Here is a 26,847-nt window from a genome sequence, read left to right as displayed (position 1 = left end):
TTTTGGGTCTTCAGTTTGAAACAATTATGACCTGCTTTTCTAGAATATATAGTACTTGATAAGGCTCTTACTATATACAAATCATAGTTCCCACTGACTCACGGTCTTGAGTAGGACATGAAAAAAAATGAGAAATAGATAATTAGCAATGACCTGCAAAATCTATGCTTAAATAACTTATCCAGGTTCAAATAGAAACTCTATGACAAAGGCAAGGGAATAATTCAATTTTCCAGTGCATCATATATCTGCTTTTCCCTTTCTGTAGTCTCTTGCCTCATTCACTACACATTTTCCAGTTTCTCCAATAGATTAATCAGGGTTCCAAACAACAGATACTTTCACTATACAACCCTGATTCATCCTCAAAGCACGGTCCAACCTGTATCCTGAAATGAGTCAGAAATCATGCAGAAAAAAAAATACATCATTGTATAAAGTTAATAATAAAGCATATGCAAAAGGAAGCCAAATTAAGGTTGCACAAGCAACTTGAATTCTGGCTTTTTATCATTAAGGTACCTTGGTAACTGTAATAATGTTTATTTTACATAATGTACACGTGTAATTTCTCAGGATTTTTTCAAAGCAAACTGAAAAAGTATATCAGGTGGTATCATACTGATACCCAATTGGTTCATTGATAGGGTTGGAATCTTTAGGTTCAGTCATTTGACTTAAAGAACAACAAATAGCAGACGCAGGTATTACCACTTGTGGACCACATTAGAGCAAAAAGTGTTGGTATAGCTGTGATGGGCCACAAAGCATGTGAAGCAAGGATTTTTGTGGGTGACATCTTTTATGGAACCAACTGTGTTGTTGAGATGAACGTAAACAAACTTTAATACGTAATACATTCTTCTTTGGGTCACCTCTCCAGTCTCCCTGCTTCCATTCCCAAACTCCCCTGCTACTCCCAGTCTTTTTGCCCATCCATCAGCCCCACATGCCTATATAGGGGACAGAGTGCAATTGTGAATCAGTCAGAAATGTATGTCCAACATCTTGTCCACTCTTTTCTCCAAGATGCCCACTTCCTGCTCTCTCCCTCTTGCATTCCATCCCTGCAAGTCTACACATCCGTCTCTCTTCAAGGCTTCTCCTCTGATCCAAGTGATATTGCCTGCCATAGCACTTGGTCCCAGTCTTTTTAACCAGCGAATCCCAGTTTCCCCCACACCTCCCAGTTCCTTATACTCATGCTTGCTTTCCTCTCACCTCTTCTTGCCCAATCCCTCACCCATTTGCTCCTCATCCAAACTTAGTTTTCCATTGCTGCACTGGCTGCTTCTCCTCCACTACCCTTCCTTCTCTCAGACAGCGTTACTGCCTTGCCAGTCTCCGCATCTGCTAACCTCTAAAACCAGTCTCAAATTCCAGGCATTTTATCCCAATCTACTTGTCAAGCTCTCTGCCACACTACAGTCTCTCTGGTTCCTGTTCCTCTGCATTTGAATTAGACATCGCTCTACCATTTCACCAGGCTACTAGCAGAAAGACAGTAAAGGAGAGGTAGCCTCCTTGTTTAATTTCCCAACTCCCCACTTGCTGAAAGCAACTGTGCACAATGATTATAGGTAAATGTCCAACTTTGTCCCTGTAGGACTAGGCTGGCAGAATCTGGTCCACACTAGGAGCTGTGAAAAGCCTGAGCATGCTCAATAAGGATGTCATCTTCGTTCTAGGTGTTAAGCTTTAGCAAAGCACTATTAAGCATGTGTGAACTGCGATTTTTCACAGGTTTCTAACTTGGCAAAGAATTAGCATATTTTTACAGGGAAAGCAACACACACACACTCCTGACACAAAGCCTGTTCCAAGGCATGAGCTGTCAGGGTGGTTCTGCTTTCTCAAAGGGAGAGTCACTATCTTTTTATAATGCTGTAAGACATTTTCTCTAGCCACATTCATAAATGACTGACCTGTTCTAGCTTGCATTTTCCAAAAAACACAGCTCAAGTTAAATAGTTTGCATTAAACATTTCAGCTGGAACAATTAAAGTCTGACTAAGCTACATGCAACTTCAAATAGGATCTTTTACGGGTGCTTGAAGCTTTCAATTATTAGGTAGTACTACCAGGCCCACTTGTATATTCAGTACACATACAAATGGGCATATGGGTATATTACACATCACACAAACAGAACATTCATTGGCATTGACCTTTCAATAGATCATTTTTCAAAAAAGCAGCAATCATTTACATGTTAACAAATGCCAAAATATGTGCAATTTAATAGTCTCACTGTGTGAATGTGTAGGATAGTCCTTAGGTGTACGATCATGTATTACTTCTTCCACAGACCTTTGCCCTCATGTAGTACACAGAATGAGCGGTACTTCTTTAATGACCAACAATTAAATATTTGTTTTCTCTTTGTTGTCTAATTCCTTCTTTATACCAACTATTCAAAATCTGCTGCAAAGATAGTGACTTGCTCCATTATACTTTTTAAAAAACAAGTATTAATGAATTGATTGGAATAAGTATTTAACATTCCAAAATACACCTTTTATGCTACACAACATATTAAATATTTTGTTTCTGCCACATCTAGAATAAATAATTAAGTTACAAATCTTTGAGAGTTTTAAACATTCTCAGACTTTTATTTATTTATTTATTTTTTATATATATCCTCTGCGGCCAAAGCTAGCTATTATTAGTGTAGATCAGGGGTGCTCAATCTTTGGCCTGCGAAGCCAAGTCATCTGGCCTGCGGGGCTCCCTACAGTCCAAAAATCTGGAAGTGAAGCAGTGGCAACCAACTGCTGCTCCCCTACTGCCAAGTTTCCAGACCTGTAGGAAGCCTCATAGGATGGAGAGTATGGCATTGCCTGATTGGGAGGCACAGTCTGCTTTGTGCCATTCATCTGGCCCATGGGGCCAAAAGTTTGAGCACCACTGGCCTAGATGCACAGGTCTCTGAGGGAACCATAATAGCTACAAACCATGACTGAAATCACATTTTTGGAGTTAGCACTAAAAGCTTGAAAAAGCTGAAACTCCTGTTTTTATATTCCTAAATAACCATGAGATAATTAGCTAAAGTCTGTGAGATTTCAGGACAGGTGCTACCGATTCAACACCAATTCTTGCCTCTTTGTCCAGAACACTGGGGGGGGGAGGGGGAAGTGTTGCTTGTTTAGTAGTGTATTTTTTTTGGTTTTGGGGATACTTTTAGAGAAATTTGAATGTGCATGGGTGTTTCTTTATCTCATTCTCTCCTGCAGGAGCTGTTCCCCTGTGTATAGATAATTAGTTATCAGTCCAAAAAAACCCAAAACCACACAAAGACAAACTCCAGCTTCATAACATTATTGCGGTTTTGTTTTTAAACGTATGTACACACAATCATAAAATAAGCAGGGAAAGAAGCAAGTAATTTTTAAAGTTGCTACATCTCATTAAAGAATCACAAGGTGTTGGACATACATTTCTGACAGCATCACAATTGCAATCTGTCTCCTATGTACGAAAATTGGACTGGAAATCTGAGTTTTAAGTTATACAAGGCAAAAATGAAATGTCATCGATTTAGAATGAGCAAAGGCAATTCTTGGAAAGCCACACTAGTTATACTTAGTGTCCAGAATTTACTTTCCTACTCCTAAATAGGAACAGTCGTTTTAAAAAACAAACAAATCCCCCCAAACTATAAACTTCTCTTTGTTAACAAGTTGATTCTGACCACTATTATATGTAGAAAAAAAACCCTAACCTTTTTAAAGGCAGGCAAAATTCTTTGGGTAGATGTGATATCTTTTATTAGACCAACTGAGCAGTTAGAAAAAAGTTCTTTGTAAGCTTTTGGGCGCAATCACCCTTTGTCAGGCATAGGGAGTCTCTGCTGTTCTGAGACTCCAAAGAATTAAAGAAGGTAAAATGTGACAGGATGCCAGTGAGAAGTAGATAGGTGGAAATGGGGAAAACAAAAAAAAAACAGAAAAGGGACCAAGCTGTCACTTGTCCCAGCTCCAAACCACAGTCACTGCTGCAAGGAGTCAGGGCAGAGCTGTGATCCACTGCCTGCACGCCCTTGTGCTGGCTCTGGACCTCGCTGTCACCACTGCAAGATCCCAGCCCCAGAGCTGCTCCACACCCTGCCAGTGTTGCTGGGGTCGGTCTCCACAGAAACCCTGGCCTCAAGCCATCACAGTATGGCTGCTGCTGGGGTCTCCATGGAAACTGGTCCCAACCACATGGGCAGGGGTTACTGGGAAATGGAGTCTGGCTGCCAGGCAGATCCGCCATTTTGTCCACCTCTAACATAGATCCTTGTGAAAAAGAGTATCAAGACTGCTAGATCATTTAAGTGCTTCTTCATACAAGTTTTTCCACATTAAGCACTGTTTCCACATCATTAGCCTCCTCAAGATACTACCAGCAGCCCACTTACTGCTTCAGGCACAAGCTACAGTCCTCAGCTCATAGCTATGGCTGTGAGGGTTATTCCAGGACTCCACCCTTCCAATTTCCTGAGCCATCTTGGCAGCTGCACTGGCATGCCACTTCTCCAGGTGTACTGATTGCCTAGTGAAGAAAAGTTTCTCTGCCTAAAATGGTAGAAGGAAGATGTCCAGATCAAATGCAGAGAAACAGGAACCAGATAGACTGTAGTGCGGCAGAGAGCCTGATTAGTAGATTGGGATAAAATCCTTAAGACGCACCCCAATTTTGGGGGGCTGGTTTGGGAGGGACGTGCTGTATGTGAGAAAACGTATATCCTTCCCTTTTTAACCCAGGAGTTATCTTTTGTAAACTCACTGTGTATTATTTCCCTCACACGAGATTTACTTTTGCTGTTTTCATTTCTAGATATAACCTACCAATGGATGTGCAATATAAAGTAAAATGTCTGTCGTATTAATTTTTGTTCCTAGAAAGGATTCATTAAACAAACCAGACTCACTTCCCTGAGAGTGGGTGAAACTTATCAAATACATCTTTTAAATTATTCCTTGCCAATGCTTAAGTTTTTTCCCTTTAGGGATTAATACATTTGCTGTTCTCTTCTGAAAAAGCATTGTACTAGCATCCAGTTTTGGAATACATGGTTATGCAGATTTCTTTCAAGTTACCCTTCCCTATAAAAATGCCTTCATACTGCCACAGAAAAGGGCACACACTACTTCAGGAAGAATCGCAGGCAGTTCTTTTCCAAGAACAGAAATTTTCAGAGAGAATTTTTTTTATTTCTTATATATTATTTGTAACAAAATATCTGTTCCTGCTTCCTTCCAAACTTTTTAAGATTTACACTTCACTGGCACCATGAAAATACTCATCTGAAAAATGTCCTAAAAAAGTTACAGTGAAGTAAGTTTAAGAACTGAAAATGCAGTATTGCCTATAAATGTAACTATAGCAATGTAAAAGCAATGCTATACAGAAGTACAGAAACACATAGCAATTGTATTCTTTTGTAACAACTTGTTTGCCCTGTGGCTTTGTTTTCTCTGTTTACATAGTCCACTATGCTAGTTTGCTCACCATTGATGTATGGAGCATTTGCAAATGAAGTCTGGTTTGCCAGCCTCAAAGGAGAAAGTGCTTCACTGATTTTAATATTCCTTGTGCATCCTGTGACAACCTCTCCCTGCCCATCTCTGGGCTATGCTCCACTAACCTAAGCTCAACAACAGTTATCTACAGATGTTTATCTTGGGCTAGGGACAGAAATTACACGAACTGGTATAAGTGTTCAGAAGCCAGTTCAAATCTGTAACATAACAGTTCAATGCACATAAACTGCTTTCAAAATAGCCAAAGCTGGTTAAAGATAAACCTGGATGGGTATAGCATCAGACTTGACTGATTTAGGTGACAAATTAGTTTACTGAAACTTCTCCAGATTCAAGTCCCCAAGCTTGGATGCTTGGAGTCCCCAAGCATCACCCCTGCGACACCCTTGCGGGTGGGCAGGCTAGCCCTGGCTCAAGCTGTCCGGTCCAGATGAGCAGGGAAGAGTGCTCCAGAGCCCCCCAGCTTCTGAACTGGGTCACTGAGGGCATGTGGCTGAATTTCCAGAATCAAAAGTGAATGTCTGTTCACTTGCTTATTGGTTCAATCTACAACTTAGACTAACTTGTGAAGATTGAATCTATTCAGCCTCAGACTTTTTGACTGCATGTACTTGGCCCCTGGGGATTAAGAATCTTGAATGGAGTTTTGAACCAAAAAGAACTTCCATTTTAAAAGCTTGAGACTCGTCTTCACCACTTCATCTGGTATTTGCAGTGTTCTCTCTCTTAACACTGTTCCTTCTATATCACTACAGCATGAAAGATACGTTATGTTGGACCCTGCATTAGCCTTTTGATGCCTCTTTTGACAACTTTTCAGATTAATCTATACAATTCCTCTGGTATAGTCTGGCTGATGAGATCATTTCAGGGGCTGAGACAACAGAGAATAGAATTCACATGAATAAACTGATGAGATACATCTTATCTGTCAAGTTTCTCTTCGAAGAGGAATACAATCAATGATATGGAATACAGACCATATGTCCTATCAGGAGCCTGCCTCATCAATTGTGTTCTGATTAAGAAGCTTATTTGGACAGCAGAGTAGTGCTCTATAAGTCCCAATGTGCTACCTAGCATGATGGAACATTAAATAAAGTATCATCTCATTTCAAGAGCTCTCCCAGCCTGGAAGCAATGACCACCTAACACTAATACAGAGGTTGGCAACCTATGGCCAATCTAGCCTAGATATGACCAACAAAGCTAGGCTGTCAGCAGCGATTTGGCACTACCTGAAGATGCAGGGGGAAGAGGGAGAGGGGCATGGAACGCCAGTGGCATTTGGGCCTGGGGAGGGGGGAAAGGGAGGTAGCAGTCACGTCAAAATCAGCAGCTTGCCTTTGGACCTAGCTCTGCTGCTCCTGAAAAGGTTAGCAGCCCCTGCTCTAACACCGGTAAGTGGGCTTAGTGCTGCTAAATAGCTTGTAAGGTAGGACCTGGAATGGCAAACAAATGACTAGAAAGTAAAAAAAAGAGAGGAAGCTACTGGGATGTAACTGATAACTATAACCATCCAAAAAACAAAAAAACCCCCACAACAACCCCAAATCAAGAACAAACAACCCTTCCCCCCGCCCCGAATCCAAAACACCACCACCACCCAAACAAACCTGCAACAACACTTCAACCAAAGTTTAGTATAGTTACTGCTGGTCTTCCCACAAGAAATGGAACTGCCTTGAAGTTTCCTGGAGGGTTAGACTTCCAACCTTTGCTATTCCGTACAGTACTGTTGAGTATTTTTGAATATGGAAAGTGCTTAAGTATTAAAACTGTTCACATCATTTACTTATGCATGGTTAAAAAAACCTTCTCTAGTAAAAAAGTACATGTTCCCCCCCTTAGTCAAAAACTAAATTACCATCTCAATTCTAGTGCTCTCTTCATATTATTAGAAAGGGCTCCCTTTTGGTTCTTGTAGCCGTGTTATCTTCTGCCCTTCCTTAGCTCTCCTAATGTGTGTCATGGTTCTCCCCCTGCCAGTGGGTTTTATCTTCCTGGCAAATACTAGGATTCATTATTTGATAACGATGATTAAACTTAAAATATAAACAAATTATTCATATGCTATAAGAGCTCTACAAGGCATTTGAACTGTTAGTCTTTTGCAAGATAAATTTCTTATGAACTCACTGACTGGATGAGAAATTACGTAAATGTTATCACATATACCAGCTACACTGTGCCATAGAGACTCTATTTATTCATTCACCAGCTATTTTCTAGACACAGCTGAAACCACACCACTGTAATACCATTGCCAGTTCAGCTTCAATTATTTAAACTTTTTTCCTGTATTGTAACTCAGGAAAGTATGAGCTGAGACCAGCTCTGTCACAGTGCACTGTCACAGAATCCAAGGTGCATGCTAAGGGCTAGTTCATGCCATTTCACACTAACCAAGCAGTGTGGGTAAGGCAAAGCTGTACCATCAAGAAAGCATTGCAATAATAAAGCTCAACAGTTCAAAATGACTGTCCCAGATCAGTGTACATTCTATCACACAGGCTTAACTCCAGCTTACAGATTGTGGTCTGGGAATTATTTACCTAGCTCTGGAGAAGTATTATTATGAGTATTTAAAATGTACTATTTACCTTATTAAAAGCCAAAATCCAGTTATATATCCTTAATAAAAGCAACTAATAAGGGTATACTATTTATATTACCAAAATATCTAAGAACTGAAATCATAGACCAGGCCTGCAGAAACTGAACAACAAGATGGACACAGACAGCTCAAAGTGGTGCATAGAAACGATGAGAAAATAAACTGTCTTCTTGCTAGATTGTGGTTTCATTCCAACTTGAACTTAGCTTTTAATTTTTTCTAGACATCATGGCAAAGGAGAAATTTAGGGGGGGGATCTGAAGGAGAAAGTTGAGATACCTGTGTAAATGGTTATCGGCAATTCCTTGAAGGACAGACATTACACACAAACTGGTTTAAGTGATCAGAAACTGGCTTAAACCTGTAACAGAACAGATGTTCACTGCACATAAACCAGTTTGAAAATGGCTGAGGGGGATGTCTGTATGGTTACAAACTGGTTTAGCTTAGCCAGGTTAGACTAACCTGCAAAGATTTAATCAATTCAGGTGCAGGTTTTTTGAATGTCTGTCCCTAGCTGAAGGGGCATCTTGAAAGAAAACACAAAAGTGCTTGTTTGAAGTCTTAACCAGTGGGTGATACAATGTGGAACTGACCTCCTGACAATGAATGACAGATGGAAGGGACAGGTTGTGAAAGGCCTTGAAACAGAGGCAAGCAGCTTATATTTATACTCAATACGAGTCTAGACAGCAGACTCATTGTGTGATGCAGCCACACAACAGGCAAATGTTATTTTGGTCTGCATCAAGAGATGCATTAGGCGTAAAGCCTGAGAGGTGACAGCGCTTCTATTTGGCACTGGTTAGGCCTAATCTGAAGTATTGTCTGTACAACATTTTAAAAAGTAAATGGAGAAGCTACAGAGGGTCTAGAGGCAGGTGATAGGATGATAAAGGGCATGGTAAGCAAGCCATGTGAGGAGAGACTGAAGGAAATAGGCATGTTCATCTTTCAGAAAAAGTAATTAACAGGCAGAGACATGTCAAAAGTCTTCAAGTATCTGAAGGACTGCCACAAAGATGACACTTCTCCTCTGTTGCTGCAAAAATGAGAATGCAGACCAACAACTTGAAGTCGCATCAAAATAGGTTTAGACTGGATACCAGAAAAAACTTTCACTGTTTAACAGTAAGGCAATGGAATAGCTGACTAGGGAAGTTGTGGTATTTCCATCATTGGAGTTTTTCAAGAAGAGGCTGCTAAGCATGGCTCAGTGATGAAATAGGAGTAGTTATCCCTGTGCTATACTATGGGTATTCCCCATGCTTCTGGGCTTTGCTGATTACTGCATGGGGCCAGAAAGCCAGGCTGAGAGTTGACTGAGGTGTACCAATGCTTCTGCTGGTACTAATACCTGGAAATTCCTGGTTAGCAAGTCTTGGCAACTCTGCTCAGGATCAGACTAATTGCTACATCTGATGCCAGGAAGAATTTATCTGTAATTTATTGTTAGAGATGAGGGGTGAAGGGATGTGAAGACAAGGGGGGCATGACTAAGGCTGCTGACTAGGAAAGTGATTTTCAGATAATACTCTGAACAGAAGCCTGCAGAAGATGCATTTTTCAAGACTACAGAAAAGAATTTTTTAGTGCTAGATAAAAATTGCTCCCATTTGGTGTGATATTCATGAATCTTCTTGTATTTGTTACCCGTGTTTACCATGATAATTTTGTTTTTAAGTAACTTTGTTTTTTTGGTTTGTTGTTGTTGTTGTTGTTTCTTAAAAAACATGCAGACCAATGAGGCATGTTGGATTAAAAAACACTAAACTGAAGTAACTGTGCTAATAAATGAGCCACCTAAAACAGAAGTTAAATCTTTAATTTACAAGCAGAACATAATCACTACCTGTGGAACTCCCTCAAGTTCTCTTCTTTCACATATTAAGATTTTAACACTTTTGCTTGGTTTTAAAAATACCTGCTGGGTAATAGTCATATGTATAGTAAAATCTCCTTTCATCCATGTTAGTAGAGTATTATGTCCCTTTGCTGAGTTATTATTTGATGCTCTGAAAGGAGAGAACAGCAGGCAAGATTTATAGTACAATTATTCTCTTCCTGGAAAAATACATTTTTTGGAATAAAACCAAACAGGAATCAAGTCAACAACAGGAGCCCAAAGAACAACATTAGGAGAAAGGATGTTTTTCTATTTTTCAATACTTTCAGAAAGATGCACAATCAACTCTTGATGATAGAATGCCAGCACAAATTCTTTCAGGATTTTCTCTTTTAACTTACTTTAATCATTTATATTTCTATCATGTGCATCCGTTCTTTTCTATTGCTTCTATTCTTGACAAAACTGATTCTATCAGTATTTTTCCATTAATATTAGAGGTAATTCTGTCCAACTTTCAGATGAAGCAGTAACAATGGGCAGATCAAAAAGGACCACTTTACTTAGCTAAGTAAATAGAAAGTCATCTTAAACAAGGAGGAAACATAATGAAGTCATACAGAACTTTTTAGCAAAATACTAGTCATTAAGCTACTTCAATACTAGATTGTTTTGTTTCCCAATGAACTCTTCTAAATGAGGTTGGAAAATACCCAATTTGCTATATAAACTAAGACAATATTTAGCAGAATCTTTATTCAGGAAGTAAAGCAAAACATTCAGAGATCCAGAATATTATTAATAAAAGCCATAAGATCCAAGCCTTTGTCCTTAATATACAAAAAATGCTAAAACAGGAAAAGAACACTTTGTACGACAAAAAAACAAGACCGTTTCCTGTATTGGATTTTAGCACACAACTATCACTGTAAAGCCTACACAATTTTATCCAAAGCAAATAATCTAACAAAAGTTTGGGGTTTGACAAAAGTCACAGGCCTTGCAAATATCTGATATACTGAATAGCATTACTGCCAAGAAGTAATGGTTATAGTAAGACCATGCATAGTAGAGGTCAGCAGTTCTCAGATCTTTTCAGTTTCTTAGCAGAGATTATTTTGGACACAACTACTTCCCATTCATGACTGCATAGATAACCTCCCTTTTCCACTGCTTATAACATAACACCCATGGGGCATCTACAGCAATTACTTTTGTGGGCATATAGTAATAGTAAAGTTTTTAATGTATTTTTTAGCTTCTTTCAATATGATTTTAATGTGGAAACAAGAAAGCCAGCAACACATTACAAGCCAGCTCTCTAAGTACAGCAAAAACTGGCACTTTATTAGCCAGAAAACTCTATTAACCGGCATCCAAGGGATGTGGCAAAAGCGAAAACAGAAGTACCACTTCTGGGTTTCGCCGCTGCAGTGAACAGAGTTCTTGCCACTTCTTTGGCCCACAGCCCAGGCAAAGCAGCCTGCGCAGGGCTGCCCCCCCTGCCCCTCGGCACACTGATGCTGGGGAGCGAACCAGACAGTGCACATTTGATTAACCGGAATATTTGATTAACCGGCATCCTCCATTCCCAGGGGATGCTGGATAACATAGCTTTTACTGTACCACCAAAAAGCATTCTGCAACTATTGGTAGTCTATGGACCATAGTTTGAGATCCACTGAATTAGGCAGAAAGAGTTGAAAGGGTGAAGTTTACACACTTCCTAGTTTGTTATCCAATTAAAATATATACACATTTCTCAGCCCTTTCATGCCAGTGCTTGCTTGTTTATAATTAATTAGGCATGTGTCTCCATTTTCTCAGTCCAGAGGGAAATGCCTGTGCACTTGCAAACTGGTTCAGCCCAGCCAGGTTAGACTAACCTGCAAAGATTCAATCAATTCAGGCTCAGGTTTTTAAATATTTGTATAAGGGGTACACAGATAGAGATCTTGGGGCCGATACTGGCAGCTGATTTTTAAGGAGGCATATCAGCTGATACTGATCCGATTTCCAATACAGCTGTGTGCAGCTGATAAGTCTGCTGTGGTAAAAGGGGACTGGGGATGGAAGGGGGATGGGGAACAGATCAACAGACCCCACAGTGAGGGAGGGAGTGGAGCTGGAGTAGGTGCTGCCCAGCCAGGGTGGGGCAGGATGGAGGCATGGCTCATCCAGGGGGTGCGGGGAGAAGGAAGTGGCTCCTGCTGCTCAGCCAGGAGGGTGCAGGGTGCATATGCCCCCAGATCTGTGCTGGGCAGGCTGCAGTGCTGCACTCAGGGTGAGTGGTGGTGGTGGTGCTGGGAGGAAGGGAGGCTGCACCCACCTCAAAATTTCACCATAGCCCCCCTCCCAGCACCACCCACCCCAAGCCCAGTGCAGCATGGGCCCAGCCCGCAGCTTGCCTGGCCTGCCCTGTGCACTTGGAGTGCAGCAAGTTGCCCCAGGGACAGTAGGGGCCTTACCTGGGGTCCTGGGGGCATCCTGGGACTGAAGCCACAGTGATCCTGCTAGGTGCAGCCAGGCCAGCAGCCACAGTGTGGTTCCGAGTGGCCTGGCTTCGCTTTTTAGCAGCGCATACTGCCCAAGTGTGTGCATAGTTGCTTTTTTTTTTTTTTTTACCCCTGGATATAAACACGTTTGCAGCACCACATACCGCATGACTGTGCTCTTTGGACATACCCCAAGAGTACATGATTTTTCCATTGAGTCGTACCCATATGAGATGATTGGCGGACTGGAGGGGACAGTCCTGAACTATTTTCTTGATATTTATATCAGGAAAATGTATTTACTTTGAATTTTGAGAAACAGTGTTGGGGGATTCATAATTCTACATACATGTTTTCTTTCTGTAGCCTTCAGAGATTTTGCAGCATAGTAAAAAAGCTGGGTCCCACACAATGCTGCCCAGTATTTTGTCCAAGATGCTACCTAGAATAAAAAAAAGAGAGCAACAGATTAATAAAGTATTTCATGCTGCCTAGCAGTTAGAAATGCATTCGTGTTAACTTCATCATGCAACAAACTTTGTGAGAACAACTACTATATCAGCACTTTTCCTCAACTAAAAAGTGCTATTTTTTCACTGATGCTATTTCTAGTTTAATTAGAATACATGCTTACGGAACATAATACGAATAAGGAAAGCATCACACAGCTCTTTACCATTGATCGAGGCATTAAACAACCTATGTTTTTTTCTTCGACTTTATTAAGTTTTTTCTAATTCAACACTTGTGTTTACATACAAGGTATAATTATACCTTTGCCATAAAGGGTCTATCATCAAGGAGTTAGAGCATTTGTTTTTGTTTAGAAATTACTATTATATAAACACACTATATGCACGATACATACCAAAACCCATTAGTTAATATTAAAATCCAAAGTTAACCTTAATCAGGTGATGCTTTACATAGCGGTGTGCTTATTTGACTGTCAACTGGAAAACTGAGCACAATACCTTAACCTGTGCCTCTCCAAAGAAAGAAATTGGAGCTCTAATGTTGCTCACATGCCATAATTCACAAGTCAGGTGAATGCAAGATGTTTTTTTAATTGTCATAAATGCAACTTATGCTCCTTTGACTTAAAACACGCAGTTCTGATAAACTGCTCATTGTTAGCAAATTGTCACTTGAAATTAAAGTGTTTAAATAAAATCCAAGTCTCCTGCTGTTGGAAGAAATACTGGTAAGAGAATATCATCACTGTTGGGCCATCAGCACTGAAACTTCTTGATACTAGATATAAACCTCTAATGTATAAAAAGGACAAACGTGTTTTTCTTTCTTTGTAGTAGAAGTAAAAATCAAGCCGATAAAAGAAAATGTAGTATTGTGAGTATCCACTTTATTTGTATACATTTACATGATACCTTAATTCTATTTTAACCTATTTCTCAAAGTTTGCCACAAAACATAGCAACAAAAAGAGACTAACTGTAAGCCAAGCATATTCACAGCACTACTTGCTGACGGGAAATTCTAGTAGCTTTAAATGTCTTTATTATGGTCCGTACAGTCCTGATAACACTTGTGGATTTAGCAGGCCAAGATATTTAAGCATTTTCAAAATCTAAACTGAATACACAGAACAAAAAGGAAGCCATTTGCATTAAGATATAATTATCAACTGCTTAAAGAGAAGACTATTTATAAATAAATATCTTATTAGAACAAGGACTTTTATCATTATGTTAGCCTTGGCTTCCTAATAAGAATGAGGGATACAGGAGTAGATACAGTATTTATGCTTGAGCTACCCAAGAAATAAGAACTGTCAAATTACAGAAAAATCTACATGGCGCATACTTTTGATGGCGTAAACTGGCATGTACCATTTTATATCAACTACAGATCTAACCATAAATGGGGAGAATGACATTGTCCAAGAAACTGAGTTTGTTTACTCCTTGGAGCTATTTGGCCAACATGGAAGGGTATGGAAACAAATGTTTAGAACTTCTATACTCCAGTTGGCCATGAATAATAGTACTACTAACAGTCTAGGTCACCAGCAATAAACAAAGTCATATTCCAAACACACAATACCAGTTTGGGGAATAAATCTGAAAAAAATCCACTGGGATTAAGAAGAAAAATATTTCGATCTAAAAATATGAATAAAATTCAGAGTCTGGTAGGACAAGTCTACTAGATTCTGAATAAATAAACCAATTTAAACGTTATTGAGATAAATACTTTTTTGAAACAAAAAATAATTAAGACCTCAGATCCTGCGATTACATTGAGAAGGTGAGTACTAACATCAAGACAGTTTTGCACAGCTACAAGAGCCCATCACTGGAGTCTTAATCTGCGATTTATTTTGTGCAGCCTTTTATAACTGCCTTGGCTTGAGGGAGCATAACAGTTATCTATAGAATAGTAATTACATATAAAAACATCATTAGCACAGTGCTAATGCTATTCTTTAAAAAGGGGAAGAAAAAGGAATTTAGTTGAGGATACCATTTAGTCCTTAATATGTTTAGTTTTACTCTCGCCAAGTATTATTAGGCTTGTGCAAATAGGGAAGTATTCAGTTTGGATTCAGCCGACTCAGGACAGCGATTCGATTCAGAAATTCAACCCACTGTCCCAAATCGATTCGACCAAATCTGCTTTGGAAGATTTGGCAGTAGAGATTTGGTGATTCAGCCATAGACTATAATGAAGAATCACTGAAATATCTAAAAATTTGTCTTTTTTGGGCAGATTTGGATGAAAACAGCAGCACATGAAGGCATGAAGCCTGCCAAGTTTCAAGGAGATCGGTGTAGTGGTTTCTGGGAAACTGCACCTCAAACCAATGAAAGCAAAACTCATGTCACTTGTGTGTTAAGGCAGATTTGGATGAAAACAGCAGCACATGAAGGCATGAAGCCTGCCAAGTTTCAAGGAGATCGGTGTAGTGGTTTCTGGGAAACTGCACCTCAAACCAATGAAAGCAAAACTCATGTCACTTGTGTGTTAAGGCAGATTTGGATGAAAACAGCAGGGATGGTAGCCTGTAACAGGAGGCCTTCCTGGCACCAATTAGATCTCTGCCCACCCGCCTGTTTCTGGGCCAGCCACCTGCCCCTCTTTTGCTCATGCAGAAATAGCTCACAAAAGGGACAGAAAGACTACAGATAGAGGCTTATATGCTGTTTCCACATGCCACCCCCAGAGCACTGAGATTGGAAGGGGACTCAGGGAAAGATCACAGTCCAGCTGTGACCAGAAGAGGTCACTGGCCAGCTGCAGGTGTCAGTCTTTCCCCCCCCGCTCCCCCTCCCTCTTCTCAGTTTCTGTTCCCCTGCAAGATTGCCTTTTGAATCTCTGAATCTTTTCTGAATTGATTCAGAGACTCCGAATTGATTTGGAGGGTTTTCTTTGTCTCCCGATTAGATTTGGATTCAGTCATTTGGCCTCTGAATCAGGCTGAATCTTCTCCGAATTGAATTGGTGACCAAAGCTTCGCACACCCCTATTAATTATAGGCATCTCTCAACAATGCAGAAGGTTAAATACTGCATACATAAAAGATCTAAAGCTGTGGCAGCTGTGAAAAAAACTGAGCTCTTCTTTCTTTAGGCTCAGGTTAATTTTAAACAGAAATATTGTAAAAATATTAATTTTACTAACTGCCAGGATCTTACTGTAATAAATACAGTGCATCAACATTTTAATGGTTTTCTTTTTTCACTGGAGGATATCAGCAGACAAAAAAAAGTAGACTATAGTAAATTACATACATTTAGAAGCATTTTTGTGCAAGTGAAAAATCTGGGTAATATTTAAGATTAAGGGAATACGTTTGGTGGGGCAAGAAAGATCATCTTCCCTGATGATAACTAACCCTGATTTAGACAATACATATGAATACCAAGAATATATACATTTATGAGCAAACATGCTTGTAAGTGGCAGATATACATATACTTTGGCCCTTCGGTCATTTCTTATTTGAGCACAAGTCTGGCTGATTTTACCAGGCCACTTTCAGTAAAGATTGGGGTAAAAGTGAACAAAGAAGTCACAATTTTAGCCCAGGAACACTTTTTAAAATTTAAAACAGAGGAAGAGGGAAAATGGCCATATAATAGTCTTACTGTAGGCTTTTTGCCTTCCTTCAACAACGTCTTCCTCCTGAGAACACCTTGAATAGTAACTGCGCCAGGATACAAATGAACAGCCAAATCTTCAGATTCTAGAGAACTAGAAGAAGCATGCGAGAGAACAGTGTGAAAAAACAAACATTTTTTCTTAAGTTACTTCTCCAATCATTACTCAAAACATAATGTAAACATCTGTTCTTTAATTCAGAAATGCTGAATGCATTTAATTTATTGGACTCCATTGTGGAAAAGGATGTTGGCTCCTACAAGGTAATGTTGTGGAATTTTCAATCAGAAACAAAAGTGATGAGAAAACTAATTAGCCCAGCAGCTGGTTTAGGATTTAGAAAAATGCAAACAAACTTTCCAAAGCTCAAGATACAGCAAAAATTCAACTATAGTTAATTAACTGGGAAAATGTTTACATTATCTGCAAACCTGTAATACTACTGCAATTTTCTGTTAGAAGTTCATTCTTAGTTCTTAATTCAAAGACTGGGTATTTTTATTTGTTAGAATCTTTTGAGACAGTAAAACTGCAACACGTGCGTGCACACACACAAGCTTAGAAAAACATGCACAATTCATTTGTAATATCTGAAAGCAGTAACAGCAGCAGCAGCAAACAGCAGAAAAGCTGGCCCACAGCAGTAAGTGATAGCGTTTTTAATGCAGCTGGAGTTCTAATAATCCTCTCTGAGTCTGAAGAGTGCCCATGAGCAAGGGGCCAAAAACAGATGCTAGGAACTGTGAAAAGGAAACTTAACTTTATTAAAACTGAGCAGCTGACTGGCTTTCAAAAATCCATTTTAAAAACAGAAATTATTTCTTTTTTTTTTTTTTATTTTCACTTCAGGAATCATGTCAGTGCATGTCAAACCATTTACACAATTAAACTCCTGAATCCATCAGCTTTCTAGAAGCAAGATGAGGAAGCAAAAATTTCTGAAATGCTTGTTGAAGTAAACCAGAATCCATCAGTTCATTTATCATACCATTTATGCATATTCAAAAAACAGAAAATCTGGCAAACATTTACACTGTAGTTAGTGATTGCCAGGGATATGCAGACAAATTCAGAGACTGACACATGAATGTGAATTTAACTCCATTACAGACAATATTTGATACTTACTGCATAGAATCTGACCTACTGCCTTCTCTTTTACAACTAGCAAACCACACTGCTGCAGACAGAGGTTACAGTTTAACTGCAGAGAACAAAGTTAACGTGAGCTTAGCAACTTCCTTTATTGAGAATGATTTGGCACTCAAAGGGCCAGTTTAATTCCAGGCTTGCAAGTTAAACAAGTTGATAATTTTGGAGGGAAAAAAGGGCAAATTTAATAAAAAGCTGTTAGCAAAGAAAATAACTTGATTGCAGTCTCAAGCATGACAAGCAGCTTCATGGCTTACATGGTTACTCTATTTTCCTATATTAAATAGCTTAAAGCATCTTTATGGCTTGATGTAAAGATTTAATGTCCTAGAAACTGGATATACAGATCAGAATGAGCCAAAGCCCATATGATGATATAGATTAAATCACAGAAAAAGTTCTGTTGTAAGAAAAATGGCACTTTCTTATTTTGGAGATGAAAGTGAGAAAGATCAAACATATCAGAAGAGAGCCACTTAATTATTAAACCAGTCACCAACACCAGAGGGAAAGTTTGTGACCTCTGTATGCAGGGCGATTGTACCTGCTGGCCTTCATGTGGCCTCGATAGCCATTTCGTGCCACTCTTGTCACCGGACCGAGAGAATGGTATAATCTGTTCCTGTTGAATTCCATTATAAATTGTATGCATTACATATACTTTTATCCACACAAGCAGAATTATTTCCTAGAACAGTGTAATAAAGTTTCCCTTGTTCTACATAACTACCTCTCCAACAATAAGGTAGACTGGAGAATTTAATTAAGATTAAACATGCAGAGGTAGATTTCAAAATCTATTTCTTATTTAAAAACAGATGTTTTTGATGTCAATGCTTATAACTGGGGTATTTTTTATTGATACATCAATGAATGGGCTTTGAGAACAAAAAGGCGGCTTTTAATTCTCATAGGACAAAATGAAAATATGGGAAGGAACTAGATCGCAGATTTTTGTCTTTCAATTCTAACTACAGATGATACAACAAGAAACAAAGGGTAATGGGGCCCCTGGATTGAAAACTAGACACACATGCAAACTGCTGGTTACAGGAAAACAAACTTGCTAATTCAGTCTCTTGTAATGGCATCCCTTTATTTCCAAATCAACCTTTGAAGGCAAGAATTTTCACTGAAAAAAATCACATGCACTTTGCTAAGAGACAATTATCTATTTAACACAATATTCATAAAAGACAGATACTTCAAACTGGATACACCTTTACTTATCTGGTGAAAATCAGCAAAGCAATATCTCATTAGTAATTTATAACTTAAAAAGCTGTAGTTTCAAAACTCAAATACAAATGAAGTAAACTAAGCAAGCATGTTAACATTACAATACTGCAGTTTATCTGGAACAGAAACTTTATACAGGAAGGTTACATGTCTGTGCTTTTAACTAGAACCGTTTTAAATATTACTGCCCACTTGGATTTTAGACTTACATTTTGATTACTGTGTCTCATTTAATGTTAGGTATAATGGGGTTAGAATGGCTGTAGCCCCACATTGAAGGGAACAAAAATATGGAATTTTTTTTATTACCATAATTACCTGAATATAAGACACCCCCGATAATCAAATCTATATATGGAAAATTTATAACATTGTTATAATTCTCCAGGTATAGAATCCAATTATTGGCGATCTGCCTTAAATCTATCCCCTTCTCATTGCTACAGCAAAGAAAGTAATTCTGGGGAGTGAGGGAGACTCTTTGCCCACCTCCACCTTTACCCACCTTACCATCAGACCTTGCTCTGCATAAGCGTATGGAAAAAAGGGGAAAATATGAAAACACTGCCCTTGAAATAAACATACCTGAGGGAAGCTTGCATATACAGAAATCACTACAGGAACCCATAAACTCAGTTCATCCAGGACTGATGCAGTTTATCTTTTTTGAAACTGCTGGAAGTTTTAGCACAAGTACTCCATAAGCATGCTTTTAAGCAGCATTTTTGTACCTATTTTATATATAGTACAAAATATGCATATTCCAAAGCCAAAAGACTCATGATTTACCATACAGTTTATTGGTCTGGGCCCCAGCAGAGTCAACAGGTTCAAGCCATGGTGACCCCACAGCTCAGCACTGCTCAGTATGTGCTTGCACTCCAGGTACCCCCCCACAAAGGATCCATGAGTTAATTAACACCCCTGGTCATGGCTGGAACTAGGTGTTCTTATCGTAAGTCTAGGGAGCCTCCAAAAATTTATATTCAGATGAGAGACAGGGCAACCGGGCCCAGCTCCATGTAATGAAGTGTAGGTCCACACCTATCATATGAGAAAGACAAAGAGGGGGTGACCAAGGGATTATTGGGTGAACCATTTGGGGCCCCATTTGGTGATGTTTGCCAGACATTCAAGGCTGGTGAAGAAACAGGAATTCTTGAAAGTGGGAAAGAAAGGCTCAGCTCAGCTGTAGGAATGAAGAGGAAGTCAAAACATATACAATACAGTGGCTCATCTGACTTAAAAAAGGAGTTGGCAATGAGGGGGATTGAGGGTAATGGGCACTACCACAGATTTTATCCAAATGGGCTACACTAACTTATTCTTGTGGTAAGTTCCCATCAATCTCAGCCTTTTTAGGATCAAGCATTTCTGGCACCAAGGGGAGGGTGTCAGGGCTGGCTCTGACCCTCCTGCTGCTGCTGGCTTGGTATTGCAGTACCCTCCAGCCCAGTGCCAGTTTTTTTCTGGGGGAGTAAATGCCTGTTTTTGTTTTTTTGTTTTTTTGAAGGGCCACACAAAAAGGGTTCCTATCAATCAGTATGGGGCCATGTTTTACAGTCATGCTCAGTGTTAAATCAAACTGCATTAAATCAACTTCATAGCTTGTTTCCATTATGATCACATGCTGCTTTTGGCAGCAGTTTAATGATTGACAATGTATTTAGTGAGGTTTCCTTGTATATGAATGTAAGACAAGGGGCTTTCCTCCACCATGCTGATTGGGGGGGGGGGAGGCGGGGAAGAAGGAGGAGAGGGGAAGGGGGACATGCTCAAAAAAATCTTGAGTAAATAAAGGTAGTTGAAGATCTGTATTGTATTTCCCCTGCTCCTTGGATTTCCTAGCCATTGTGTTGCATATAAAGGTTTTACAACCAACAACTAAATACATGTAGGTCTACTCTGAAGAGAGCAGGTGATTAAATGACATAACCACCAGCTTGGCAGGCAATTCCTCTTAATAGCAGAACAACAGATATCAGGTACAGTCTGCATTATCTGAAAAGATAAAGTTGGGCTAACTATACCAAGTTATGTAAAATTGAGACCTAACCAATTAAGAGAACCTCAAGCTCCGATTTGGACCTAGAACTATATACAACAGGTAAATAAAATTCTGGAAACTAACAGCTGTCTTGAAAAAGGCACTTACTAAGCATAAAAAAAAAGATTAAACAAGATAGACATTTTACTTTTTTTTTCCACAACTCAAATTATTTCATAAATCAGTGGGCATGTCTACACATGCATTTAGGCGCAGCTAAATTTAATGCACATTCATAGAATCATGGAACTGGAAGGGACCTGTAAGATCATCAAGTCTGGTCCCCTGCCATGGGCTGGAAGTTATTGGGCTCAGATGAGCTTGGCAAGGTGCCTGTCCAGTCTCATCTTGAACTCCTCCAAGGAGGGTGACTGCACCAGCTCTGCTGGGAGTGTGTTCCAGACTCTGGTGACCCACATTAAGTGGGTTTAGGCAGGCTTCTACACACACAGGCATTAAAACACATTAGCACTGTGTGTGGACTGATTTGGGAATGAAGTTAGTTCCGCGTCATGCCATACACAGAGTTAACAAACACGATTTAACATATCTACATGTGAACTTTAACTATTTGTGCTGAAATTTGGTACCTGCGTTTGCAAGCATCAAATTTAGGCGCAATTAGCTCAAAATTGTCATTTTAAAAGTGCATTAAGGGCACGTACGTGTAGACACATGCCCTAATGTGCCTTAAATTTAGGCTAATGGGCCTTCAAAGCATCCTGTGTAGACATGCCCAGCGATAAGAATCTTGAAAAACTTTGCAAACAAATCATGACCCTATTTTCTTTCCCCCCAAAATATTGTCCAACACGAGTAAGTCTTGGTCTTAAGCAATCCAGATTACTTTTTTACACATTCAAAGACTTTTTTTTTTTCACTTTTTAAGAAGTATCTCTAAAAATTTAGACAGATAGCTTTTCCACTTACTTTTAATTAAACTAACTTATTTTAAAAAACTGAGAGATCAAAGGTTGTGTATTTGTGACCTGCATCTATTTTTTTCAAGCAAATTAAGGAAATAAAACGTATTCTTACTTTTATATGTTCCCCCCCCCAATAAGCAATCCAGCAGTCTGAATTCAAGCTATTCTAAGTAAACATACCTACCAACATTCAGAAGGACAGCCAATGAGAGAAATTTCAGCATCTAACCTCTACCTGCTGCATACTGTGTCACAATGCCAATGTGATAACATTCAGCACCATCTCTAAACCTTTGAAATAAATGCTTTGGCCATCCTAGTGAACCAGAATCACAGAGTTACTCAAGACAAGATCCACATCTCAGTCTCAGAATCATTTCCAACCACGCTCTCCAATTTCATGGGAGTACAGTGGGAAGAACAAAAAATTAAAAAAAAAAAAAAAACTTTATCTGCAACACAGATAAAAAAGACTACATGCAAATTCCAGATTCTCCTCTTTATAGCTTTATTTTCTTTATATATCCATATGACTTTATGCCTATTCTAGGAGTAGAAATTTCAAAACAAGTTTGGAGGCTAGTGCCAACTACAAGTTAGCCCAAGAACAGTCAGTCTCTTAAAAGAATGTTTTAGCTACTTATGCAATTAATTGTTTTAAGGGCAATTGTTTTGCTCCTTCCATGAATTGAACAGCCCTTATAGGAAGAGATATTAGAGCAAAACTTCTACAATTTGAATTACTTGTACTAACCACAAGCCAACTATAAGGACTGTGTTACAATTCCTAGCCATAAACAAATACTTTGGCCAAAGTATCTACCAACTAAGCTATCACCATGAATATTGGTAGGTATGGTCACCCAAGTCAGTTTCTAGACTGATGGATTCCGTGAATATGAAAGCAGATTGTGTATAAACAGGTGGTGGGCTAAACACACTTCAATTCACTGCAATTGCTCATAAAAAATTATTATGTTTCAAAAAACCAGTCTATAGCTGTAACAAAAGAGAAGCTCAGCACATAGAGGTTTAACAATGGTGGAGCCCAGTCTAAGATTTGCCTCTCTCACCCAAAGGACAAACGTATGTCCTGTTCACTACTGATCTAAACTACACTGCTTACAGAAAACTGCATAACTTAGACTGATTCTGCCTTGGGCTTTATGAATGGATGTACCTAGCTCTGGTACAACCCTGAGGGTACAGAAGTTAGTAATTTTTCTTCCAGTGTAAAAGTGGCCGCTCGGGGAGAAAAATTACTTGGGAATAACCCGAGTGAAGAGGCTTTCCAGAGAATATTTCTCAGGAGACAATGTCTGTATGGCAGCAGGTTCAGAGTCCTCCTCCAAAATCCCAGCATGCTTTGCTGGTTCTCCCCACTCTCCCCAAGGGAAAGGAACAGTATGCATCAGTCCCAGCCAAACAAGGAGAAGAACATGCCCATTGAGCACTTTGGGCTGGAAATGCCCAGAGCTGAAGCAGTTAGGGGGTGTATTCCATTTCTGGCTTGATCCCTTCCTGAATCACAATGCAGCACCTGGATGCAGGGAAGCATACAAGCATACTTTCTGTCCAGCCTTCGTTGAGTTCAAATACAGCATAGGGGAGGGAAGGTTGGAGGACCGTTCTGTACATGGCACAAACCACGCCCCCACCTTCCCTGATGATCCCTGCCTACATTCACTTAAAAATAAATAAATAAAGTCTGCAAAGATTTCTGCTAGGCTGTGTGCTGTAAGGTCCCTTGACTGCCCAGCATTTACCATGCAGGCTCATCGCTTTATTGTTTGAACTTTTGGACAGGTCAGGTTTTTCCACCCCCCCCTCAGGAAAACAAACCTAAGAGAGTTGTCCTGGATGATTTGAATGTATGCATGCAGCCACGGAGACTAACTTGTTCAGAGAGGCACCTCTAAGTAAGCCATCCTGCCCTGCATGACTTCAGAGCAGTGTAGCTATCTGCCTCTCTTTATTCATACAACAAGTAGTAATAGTTGATTTCCCCATGTAGAAAAGAAAGCAAGAACAAGGAGTTTGGGGGTAGGGGGGGGATGGGAGAATCTCAAAGCAAGGGGACAATAGTAAGGGGATACAGAGCAAGAATGCAAGAGATGGGAACTCTGAAGATATGTGAAGACAAGAAAATGAGGGTGGCACATGATGCTGAGAGTATTGTACAAGTTTAGTGGTAGTCTAGCTTGTTTTACATTGTGCCATAAGCCAGGTAGCAGTCGTCAGCTAATAACGGTAAAGTGATGCCCCTCACTTGGCTTTACAAGATCCAAGAGATTTACTGTAACCCAGAAGCACTGAGTATTATCCAGTTTATTACAGAGGGGAGCCTTGAACATCACTAAAATGACATTTCATTTGTGGGGTTGAGCAATAGGTTTAACTAGTACTATCTGAAGAGAACTGAAAATATAGGTTTAAATGTGACAGGTTTTCTTACCTTTCAAATGCTGGCCATGAAGTCTCTTCACTAAGTTCTGAACCATCACTGCTACCTAGAACCAGAATGGATGATACTTTGAAACTACTTTATTCCTCATTTTATGCCATCTGTAGTCTAACTGTTCTAACTGGCATTTTCTTATGCTAAATATTAGGAGAAATAACCATGTAATACTTGTTACAGATAAAATGTTCACCGTAGTAATTTTTATTCTAAGAATCTGAGGTTAAAATATGAGGCATAGATCTGAAAAAGGGCTGGTTCTAGGCACCCACAATAAGCACATATTTAAAAAGGAAGGTAACTAGTAAGGGAGGGATGGGTTCCCAAATTTTCATCCATCTATTTCATGCCTAGTAAAATGCTAATTAAAGGGGAATTATGTGCATTTTAAATGGCAAAGTACTTAGATACTGTAGAATGTAATGGAGCCCTGCCATGAGAAACTGCTTCCCATTAAAAGGCAAACACTCATAGGAATCTCCAATATCTTAAAGAATAATGACGACTTGGAAGACATGAAACAATTGTTTTAAGTTAAATTCCATTCATGGCTGTTATAAGGTTTAAATGTACTGCAAATTTTGATTATTCACATTCCAGGAGGATGAGATGCAAGGTCAGACATCAGAGCAACTATTTTGTCAAACAGCACATATGGGATGGAGTCAAAAGACGCCATAAAGATTAACAACTGAGATATGAATATATGGAAGTGTCAAATTTGCAATTATAGTTTTAATTAAATCCCTCAGTCAGGCCTGAAAATAAACGTGTGCACTCATAAAACTTGCACCAATTTCTCTTATCATATAGATTTTACTTTTTAGAGAATAAAGTTGCTGCTTAGGACTTCAGGAATTTGAAGTAGTTCATTTTTAAAAAGCCCTACATGCTGTTTTTCAGATCTTGATAACTTATGCATATTTTGGTTTTAACAGCTGAAACTAAGTACACATATACAAAACTCAAAACAGACCACTTTAAATCTTTAAAATAATACAATAACATCAAAATTATTTGTTTCAGTTATTTGTATTTATTAATTTGCCAGTGTGCTCGCTCTTAACTGCTTCCGTTTACATTAAGAGATCCTGAATTTGACAATCAACCTCACAGATAATATTATGCCCTCCCCCCTCCCCATACTGTCCAAACACTACACAACATTTAAAATATTTAACTCCAAAGAATCCATATGATGTGGGGAAGTATTGTTATCCTCATTTTACAAATGGGGAACTTTAGTGCAGATAGGCTAAGTGACCTGTCCAGAATCAACACAGGAAAATAGTACAAGTCCTGCTCTAATCAATGAACCATCCTTCTTTATCAACTGCAGCACAGCCAATGCTTCTTCTTACTGATCTACCTTTCTGGCTCTTCATGCTTCAGACTAGCCCTGTTTTCTACCCCAGCTACCAACCTTGCTCCCTACCTTCAAGCAATTTCTATTGCTCAGCACTAGCCCAGTCTCTCACCAGCCTATTCCCCTGGTTCCTCTAAACGGCACTGTGATTTCAGTGTCTCTGTGCTGCTTCTTGTTTACATGCTATATTATGGTATAAAAAGGAAGAGTGTCCCAGACCTGAGAATGATTCTCTTGGGTAAATTTTAGAATCTTATCAGGGAAATAGCCTAACTTGGGGGGCGAGTCTTAGAAGGGTAATTCATCTATAGGGTAATTACAGGTCTAACGCATGAAATCCACATCCAATATGGAAGCCTCTGCCAGGGAATAACAAAAGATGAAAACATAGGCTGAACTCCATGCTTCTGTACTGCATGCATATTTCTACATGAAAACATTTACCAGGCAGGCCACAGAAGGCATCACAGCAAAAATGAAGTAAACCCTAACAAGTCCAGGTGGATCTTTCTGATCTAAATACAAGCTAAAAATCACTTATATAGCTTCTGTAAAGATACCTGTTGTCCCGTCAACTTTACAGCATATGCCATGCAGAAAGTCAAAGTGTACTTCTGAATGGCTTATTTCTATCCAAATAAAAAGACAACATCCTCACAACATGCAAAACATGGAGTCTCTTTTCACTAAGGGACGAAAGTAGTTTCAGGAAGAAAAGCAGCAACTGAATAGATTAGGTGGCGTGGAATTCAAAGACCACCTGAGAAGGAAATATATATGGATCAAATCTAAATGGAAGACTATTTAAGGTGGGTTCAGTCTGAAAGCCTGTATTTCATTTATACTTTTAGTAGGTGTGAGGGCCACCAAGGACTCAGTCTTCATTAAGCATGTAGTGTGTATCCAGAGATTCTACTCAGAAACCAATTCTCAGAGGATGTCCCATGATGGTGGGTGTTCCCAGCCTTCTGGGAAGATGTACATGAACCCCTTGAGGAACTTCAACACCAAAGATATTAGAGAATGACATAATCCCCTGAGAAAA

The 26,847-nt window shown here is 39.3% G+C and overlaps 1 protein-coding gene across 5 annotated transcripts in view; it reads right to left on the bottom strand.

The window, feature by feature from the left end:
* Nucleotides 1-26,847, bottom strand: part of RALGPS2 (Ral GEF with PH domain and SH3 binding motif 2) — a 233,884-nt gene that overhangs the window by 16,183 nt on the left and 190,854 nt on the right. For 3 of the 5 annotated variants that reach the window (XM_019530901.1, XM_019530903.1, XM_019530904.1), the window contains 4 exons: nt 24,431-24,485; nt 18,308-18,385; nt 16,599-16,704; nt 12,839-12,931 (listed from right to left, as the gene is read on the bottom strand). In XM_019530901.1, coding sequence (XP_019386446.1) covers nt 12,839-12,931; nt 16,599-16,704; nt 18,308-18,385; nt 24,431-24,485 — 332 coding nt within the window. The remainder of the gene's footprint in view (nt 1-12,838; nt 12,932-16,598; nt 16,705-18,307; nt 18,386-24,430; nt 24,486-26,847) is intronic. The other 2 variants (XM_019530905.1, XM_019530906.1) reach the window with 1 other exon arrangement.

This window comes from Crocodylus porosus, unplaced genomic scaffold (assembly GCF_001723895.1).
Source record: "Crocodylus porosus isolate Cpor-Errol unplaced genomic scaffold, CroPor_comp1, whole genome shotgun sequence".
NCBI lineage: Eukaryota > Metazoa > Chordata > Crocodylia > Crocodylidae > Crocodylus > Crocodylus porosus.
This window is presented reverse-complemented; position numbering and strand designations above follow the sequence as displayed.